General features: G+C 31.5%; 1 protein-coding gene across 1 annotated transcript; it reads left to right on the top strand.

Moving 5' to 3' along the window:
- Positions 1 to 7,773: 7,773 nt before the first annotated feature.
- LOC132935825 (uncharacterized) lies at positions 7,774 to 8,253 on the top strand. Its single transcript, XM_061002456.1, has 2 exons — positions 7,774 to 7,840; positions 8,048 to 8,253. Exons 1-2 carry the CDS (start codon positions 7,774 to 7,776, stop codon positions 8,251 to 8,253), a joined length of 273 nt encoding a protein of 90 aa, XP_060858439.1.
- Positions 8,254 to 8,704: the final 451 nt, after the last annotated feature.

Below are 8,704 nucleotides of genomic sequence, written 5' to 3'. Positions count from 1 at the left end.
ATGATATTATATCATTGTATAAGAAAAACGATTCTGAGCGAAAACGGTCAGTCAGCCTATGATATTACCAAGTATATTTGATGATATTATTGTGAATAAAGTAATTTATATATAACCTATTTACGTGGAGCCTTGTTTTAAATTTTCAATCCTTAGCCATAAAAGTTAATCATTTTATTATATCAGGAGCCTTATATTAAATTTTCACGCTTTTTTACCCAACAAATAAAAATTTATTGATATTTATAGAAAAAAAAACTAAAAAAATTGAAAACTGACAATGTCCGTAAACAGCTCAAAAAGAGTCAAAATATTTTCAACATTTTGTGGTGTATAGAAAATGCTAATATAAACATTCAGTGAAATTTTCAAGTATCTACAGTCATTCGTTTTTTAATTACAATAAAATAAGAAAATTGTTACATGAGAAATCGAGTAAATATCAAATGTTGTAAAAATATAAATTTCAGATGCTCTTAAAATTTAATTTAAGTTTCTTCTAGACATTTTTTTTTTGATAAAGGTAGAAAAACTTATGAGTAATCTTATATTACATTTTCAAATCTTAGATTTAAAAAGAAAAATTTTTATGAATTCTCAACTCAAAATAATTTGCTATTTTTCGTGATTTTTCCGTATTTTGTCAAAATTTGAACTTTAAATGCTTATAAATAAAAACTGTGACTAAGGATTTTTAATTTTTTTCATCTGCCTTTGAAACAATACCCTAAGAGCCTTCTATTAAATTTTCAAGCTTTTTTACTCAACAGATAAAATTTTATTGATTTTTATAGAAAAAAAAACTAAAAAAATTGAAAACTGACAATGGCCGTAAACAGTTCAAAAAGAGTCAAAATATTTTGTAAATTTTATGGTGTATAGAAAATGCTAATATAAACATTCAGTCAAAATTTCATGTCCCTACGGTCATTTATTTTATAGTTACACCAAAAACCAAAATCGATTTTCTCGAAAACAGATTTTGCGTAAAAATTCCCGTTTTTCCTTAATTTTTCTTTTGTTTTTCACGTCGCTTGTGAAAACTACTGGGAAATTTTTACTTTTGACCCCCCAAAGTACCAACTAGATTCACTTTCCTATCAGAAAAGTTACTATTGAAGAAAATCCAAGCACTTTTACTGTCCTAAAAGGTGATGACAGACACAAAAATAAATAAAAAAATTAAAAAATAAAAAATAAAAAATAAAAAAAAAACACACATCATTTTAAAATCAAATCGCTTCGCTCAGAATCTAGAAGACATTAGATCACGATGATAAAGGAATAAACCCATTGGATGCTGCTTGTCATGATCACGATATTGTGTATGCAGCGAGTAAAAATTTAGACGATAGACATAAAGCTGATAAAGTGTTAGAAAATCGCGCTTGGGAAAGATTTAAAACAAAAGATACACCTAGAAAAGAGAAATTGGTTGCGTACGCAATAACAAACGCGATGAAAGCTAAAAGAAAATTAGTGATGGGTTGTAAAGTTAAACGGAAACGTGTTAGAAAAACAATGGTATGCTAGCTGTGAAGAAAAAAAGATCCTCAAAGAAAAAGAATAGTGGTAAAAGATTGATTTTAACACCAGGACAGAGAGGAGGCGTAATCCCCTTAATACCTATATTTGCGGAATTGTCAGCACTTGGTAGTTTAATGTCCGGAGGTGCCAGTGTGTATAATGCGGTTCAAAATTCAAAAAGAAAAAAAGGTGGTGGTTTGAATTCAAACAATAATAGGTTAAAAAAAAATAAAAAAAGACTGATATCACGCTACCTGACAAACCGCTTTTATCTCAAGGTATTATAAAATATGTAAGAAAGTTGAAAATCAATCATTTCCGTGGTGTCTTTTCACGTGAGAACTTACCTAAAAAACCTCATGCGATTGAATGTGGTATATTAAACTTGGATATATCTTCAGGCGACGGAAGTCATTGGGTAGCGTTTTATAAAATTAAGGACAAAGTCAATTTAAACACAATTAATTCTATAAAAGTAATGTGTAATATAGCTCAAGGATCATTCAACAACCATCTTCAAAGTCATTCGATTTATGATTTTTTTCCTAGTGAAACTTCAGTATCGAAAGTAGTACAGTCACCCCCAAATTTAATATATTACAAATTGAACAAAACAAATATTGATACGATAACCGTTCAGTTAGTTAATCAAGATCATAATCCGATTTTCAATTTTGGTGAGACATTGACAATTGTGTTACATATTAAACGTTACGGGTCTTGAGATGAGATTAAAATTCAATATAAACCCACTACTTCGGATCAGTACAACTAGTCATAAGACTTAAGTGCAACCAGTAACATCAAATTAAATAAAAAAATTGACGGTGAAGAATAAAAAATTTTACAAAATCTGTGTTACCAATTAAAGCAGAATGCCTGAAAGTGATATTTTGGATATAACTTCACAGTACGAAACGGATTCTAAGATTACGAAAATTGAATACCATGCATATGCACCGTATACAACATGATTTAATAATAATGATGAAATACGTATATCAATCCAGCAAACAGATGTTTATCCATATCTACACGAAAGCTTTATTTTTTTTGAAGGAACAATTACTGATGCTACCAAAGTGAAACTATCTAATAACGGTTACTCTTACCTCTTCGAACAAATACGATTGGAAATCAATGGGATAGAAGTAGATAGCACACGTGTTCTTGGAATCACTAGCTCGTTGAAAGGTTACCTATCCGGTACGCCAGAAAACTACAATTGCTATGAAAATGCTGTCTGGAATTTTAAAAACGCAACGCAATCGGAAAATGACAAAGGGGAATTTAGTGATTGCATTCCATTGAAATATTGGTTAGGTTTGTTTGAAGACGATAAAAGAATATTAGTGAATTCTAGATTGGAATTAATATTAACCCGAAGTCATAGTGATTTAAATGCTTTACAAGTTAAGACTGGTGCAACTGCTACTGAAGGTAAAGTCGTTTTAAATAAATTAGTCTGGATGGTTCCACATATCACTGTTGACGATGAAGAAAGGTTAAAATTATTGAGACTTATAGAAAAAGAAAAAAGTCTATTTATCCCTTTTAGATCTTTTGAAACTTTTGAATATCCTGAACTCGGAACCACTAAAAAAGTTGCATATAATTTGAAAACTGCTTCAAAATTAGAAAAACCTCGATTTATCATAATTGGATTACAAAAAGGGCGCAAAAATTTGATAACAAAAGATTGTAGTATATTTGACCATTGTAATTTAACAAACGTTAAAGTATTTCTGAACTCGATAGCTTATCCGTAGTTTGAATTTAGATTTTACTAAAAATAATTTCACCTTATTATATAATATGTTGACTATTTAACTCGTACACACGATAGTTACCAGTCGGGTAGGTCGTATGAGCGCAACGAAGGCGGCGCTCAGCCGAGCGCCAGCCACACTGCCGCCACGAACAACCGACCGTTCTTCCCGCGCAACAGTCAACACGACTATACGGGTCACACCACACGTGCGTCACAACACGCGTCATACGAAGCACGCGTACATGAACGTTCGGTACTAATACCGTACGAGGACTTGTGTACAGCAAGAGCCTCGTTACCCGAGTTCACAGGAACTAGGGCCGAGGACCCCCGTACGGTTTATAGACAATACCGAGTCGATTTTGACGCAAGCTCGTATACACCCATCGGGTTGGTGCAGGGCGGTCGAGCCGCAATTAAAAGGAACGGCGAGTACATGGTACAATTCTATCAGGGCACTCGACCTATCCTGGACAGAATTTAGGGAGAAATTTTATAAAAATTTCAATAACACCAAAATTCAGTCTCGATTGCGCGCCGACATCGTGTCAACACGTAAAACGCCCAGACAGTCATTAACGGAATTTGTGCTGATTAAAAACCAGCTTGCGCGCCGCGTAAATACCTGCCTATCCGAACCGGAGTTGGTAGGTATTATCGCTGGACTAACGCGTGACACTTTCCGTACACACATACGTCTACACCGGCCATCGACGTTCAGCGAGCTGCGACGCATCGCAGGCGTTTTGGACCCGGTAACGAACAACACCAACCCGCCCCCACAACAATGGGCCCCTAAAACCAAAAAAGGGGCGGATACCCCACAAACAGCCCCCCCCCCGGTCTTGCCAAGCAACCCGCGCCAACCTCAGACCCGGAAGCAGCCGGCACGCCTCCGACCAACCCAACACCGATGGAGATTGACAAACCGGCATCCGAGGACGGCAAGTCCGAGGAGCCGGGACAACCCACCAGCCAGGAGTCGCCAGAACAATCGGAGGCCATTTTGTAGGGGTTATGAACCGTGGTAGGTGTAAGAGGTTGGTACAGAAGGTTTTTGTTACGGTGGTAAGGTAAGGTTTTTAACTATTATGAACACTGGTGGTCACTGGTCACTCATCCGGAAGCTAGTAGCTGTGGCCGTTATTTACTCCCATTCCGCGACTGCATGTAAAATGTACTTTTGGTTGTTTAGAAAATGAGTAATGTCCTATAATATTTAAATATTAAAGAAAGAAAGTATAAATCAATATTGAAACGATCGGCTTTGTTGGAAGACACATGTCTTAGTTTTTTTTATTTGATGATTCAACTTAAGGCTTGCAAATTGTAAAAATAGTCTTGCAAATTGTTAGATACTAGTTATTAATTATTATTATGTTTTGTTAATTATTTAAAATAAAACATTTCACATTGAACCTCGTTTATCCTACCCAATTGTATAATCAGTGTTGAATTAAGATATTCTCGAAAAATACGTTAGCCGTTCGTGCTCGGGCCAGCCTAAATATAATATAGTAAGAGAGTGATCATTTTATTTAGCACAAACGGCTAACGTATTTTTCAAAGTTATTTCAATTCACCGCTGATTATTAAATTGGGTGTTAAATACATATTATAAATAGGTCAATATTGGATTTTAATTGTAACTCGGAAAATTCAGCATTTTAATGATTTCCTGTTTTCCGCCACTCACCAGTAAATTGTTGTTAAAATATTTAGTTTTCAGAGATTTATTGTTACAAAATATATTTGCTTATTATTATGTCATATTTTGTTTTCTTATCAAATGTATTAATTAAATATTATAATTTTACCATAGGTATGTATTTACATTTTTGAAGCATTTAAAAATATTATTTCAACAGAATTTTCACAAAAAAGAAAGTCGTATATTTTAAATTTGATAAATTTCGTCAAAATTCGAACTCAAAATGCTTATAAAAAAAAAAATTCTGCCAATATATTTTTAATATTTTTCAACTGCTATTGTAACGATATATCAGGAGCCTTGCATTCAATTTTCACTCTTTTTTACCCAGAAATACAATTTTCTTGATATTTATAGAAATAATTGAAACTGAAAATGTCCATAAACATATCAAAATAAGTCAAAATATTCGGAAAATCTTATGGTGTATAGAAAATGCTAATATAAACATTCAGTCAAAATTGCATGTACCTACGGTCATTTGTTTTAGAGTTGCACCAAAAACCAAAAACCAAAATTAATTTTTTTTTTTTAACTGGGTCGTGAAGATTTAATTCATAAACAACGTAGGTACTCAAGAATTAATTACATAGGTGTCTAATATCAAGGGCGTCCATTGGTTGGGAGAGGGGGGGACATGTCCCCCTGTCTTTTCCGTGTCTATTATACATTTATATAATTATTATACTATTATATTATTATTATTTATATAGACATGGATCTTAGACTGTGGTATATGAAATATACGCTTTCATATGTACAATAAAAAACATAAAGGATTTATAAAATATTGATAATCTTATAGAAGAAGATATGATGGTATGATTACTGGCATATAACTGAAAACTCTATTAAAATTAATGAAAAATGTAGCATTTCTTACTATCTCAAGGATTGTGAATTTTTTCCATCTGTTAAAAAATGTATCATAATTTATATGACCATACCTCCTGCAACATGTACGATCGAAAGATCATTTAATACGCTTCACCGTGTAAAAACATGGTTAAGGTCTACTATGACGGATCAGCGACTATCTGGTATATGTATACTTAGTATACATAGACAGAAAATTAATGATTTAAATTTAATTCAAGATGTAGTGGACAAATTTTCAAAAAACAAAAGGAATTACAGTTTTTGTTTTAATGTTTATCTATACTATTTTTATAACATTATGTTTTTTACCTTTTTAATGACATAGTTATCATAGTATGTAGTAATTGACACAAATTAAATTAAATAATAAACTGAAATATTTTTTACCTTTTAAATTATTTATTCTAGTATAGTAAGTAGTTATTGACACTTATAGAATTAAATAATAAAATGAATTATTTATGTTGTATATTTTACATTTTATTAAAAATTGACCTACCAACTCTTATTTATTTAATAAATAATTATATAGTTATGATAAACTAATAAATACTATTGTATGAATACAGTCATATAATATTGTACTACGTAAACTTACATATAGCAGTTAACAGGTTAACAGAATGGTCAATATTATTGCAAATATACAGTCCCCCCCTGTATTTTCAAAGATGGACGCCCTTGTCTAATATCTATATTCTATGCCGACAAATGTATAATATTGTGTTCATAACTATACTATCGTTTGTCATATTATAGTAACGATAGATTGACTATATTAGACAGTAGGTAAAACAATAATTATTTATAGCGACAAATTATAATAAATCGTTATCGAAGAAAGCACATATATTCTCAAGAGAACAAAAAAGTTATTAAATTTACAGCATAATATTATTATAATAGTTGTATGTTTACAAGTTTATAATATTTTTTTACACGGTAGGTGGTAAAAAATGTGTTCTTAGTAAGAATAAAATAAAAACACTGTAGCCATTATTATTATGATAATTTTTATTAACTACTTAAAATGTTAATTCTTTTAAAGCTTTTTAACAAAACTTGCTTGTTCCTACATTTCCTAATTAACTTAATAACTTAACTATATTGATTGACAATTGGATTAAATTAGTTTTTTTCCGTTGGTCTGAAAAATATTGCATAGTGCGTCACTTTAAACTCGTGTTTATATAGGATAATCTATTTGTTAGAAATAGTTCCAAATTGGTGAAATTTGAATATTCATTATCATTGGTAAATGCACATATATGTGTTTTAATGTTTGGTTATTATATGTTGCCACCTATAAATATATATTAAGTAAAATAATAATGACAAATAGAAATAACTATTCAATAATGAATAGGTACATAATTTTGAAATCGATATTATTTAGAAATTATAATAGGTATCTGCTTACGCAGATCCTAGTAGTAGTTACGTATGTACAATTGTACATTTTAGGCTCATAAGTCATAACACGTTAAACAATTCGAATAGTTCAGCCCACTACTGCAATCGTCTAAAAAGAGGACCCGCGTTATTAGTTTTAACAACATTCAATAAACTACAATGAAATCAAGCTATAATAATAAGCTGGCCAGTACAATATTTGTAATTAAAAATAAATGTGACATTTCCTATATCTGGCCACATCATTATGTTAATTCGTATCAAATATACATGGCTACAAATATAAACATACACTTTTAGATATCCGTCAGTCTACTTCGAAGCTTAGCCGAGTAAAGGTCGCCAGACAAAACAGTTATCTAAAGAAAATATTCAATTTTTTTACAGTGTTATAAATAATATTACCGGTTGAAACTATTTTAAATCGTTTACATCTTGAGTCATTTTGTATTGTTGCCGTCTAAACGCAAATATGAAATCTCCCGCCGTAGTAATAATAATGGTCGTCATGTTGGTTTTGTGCGGAATTTTTATTCAGAGTGAGTATAACACTTTGTAACTATTTTATCGTATATCTACTTAAATGGTTTTGTATAAATATACATAAACGTGCTTATTAATATTATACCCAAATAATATATTGTACATGCATCGATAATTAGTGTACATTGTAGTATTGTTTTTTATACTTGTTTGCATGATATGACGGATTCATTAAAATATATTATGTCCTACGTATGTTTCAGGTGTTATAGCTCAAGACGCGGATGCCAATGCTACCGTAGTAGAACCAGCGGCGCCTGAAGCCACGAAAGCCCCCATCATTCCAGGCAACAGCACCGGAAACGGCACCGATACAGGCAACGGTCAACTATCGATCACCGGGTCTGCGGTGCAGTGCGCCATTATATCCTTCTTGGTGGTTGTCAGGATGTTTTACCAGACATTGTGATTGGACGTCAATCATAAGAAAACAAAAAATATGTCATTTTAACATTGTGTGGCCAATAAAAAAAATAATTAAATATTTACGATAAAATTTTTTGTTGATGTGTAAAAATCGCCTGTACGGTAGGCGGCTTGACCGGTCACAAAAATGTGGATGCGAAAACTACGGTACCGCGTAGTGTTCAGAGACGTATACGTTAATATGTTCGTACTCAATATTTTTTTATCTTTATTAAGTTTTATTATTGCTAGTGTTTGAAGCATGAAATATATCAGAAAAACATTGAAAATTATTTCAATATAAATATTAATGATGGTTATTTTAATATTTATCGATCATTAACTATATTATACGAGAGTACTAGGTATAATCGTTGATATTAATAGAATATGACGTGTGCTGTGGTTGACATATTATTACTATAGGTATATATATATAATATTTTATACTTAAC

Source organism: Metopolophium dirhodum, chromosome 1, assembly GCF_019925205.1.
Source record: "Metopolophium dirhodum isolate CAU chromosome 1, ASM1992520v1, whole genome shotgun sequence".
In the NCBI taxonomy this organism is placed as follows: domain Eukaryota; kingdom Metazoa; phylum Arthropoda; class Insecta; order Hemiptera; family Aphididae; genus Metopolophium; species Metopolophium dirhodum.
The sequence above is the reverse complement of the archived record's forward strand: the minus strand, read 5'-3'. Positions and strand labels throughout refer to the sequence as shown.

Coding starts and splice junctions, on each gene's coding strand:
- LOC132935825 (XM_061002456.1), top strand. CDS start 7,774: ATGAAATCTCCCGCCGTAGTAATAATAATGGTCGTCATGTTGGTTTTG. Junction 7,841..8,047: donor GTGCGGAATTTTTATTCAGA/GTGAGTATAACA, acceptor CGTATGTTTCAG/GTGTTATAGCTCAAGACGCG.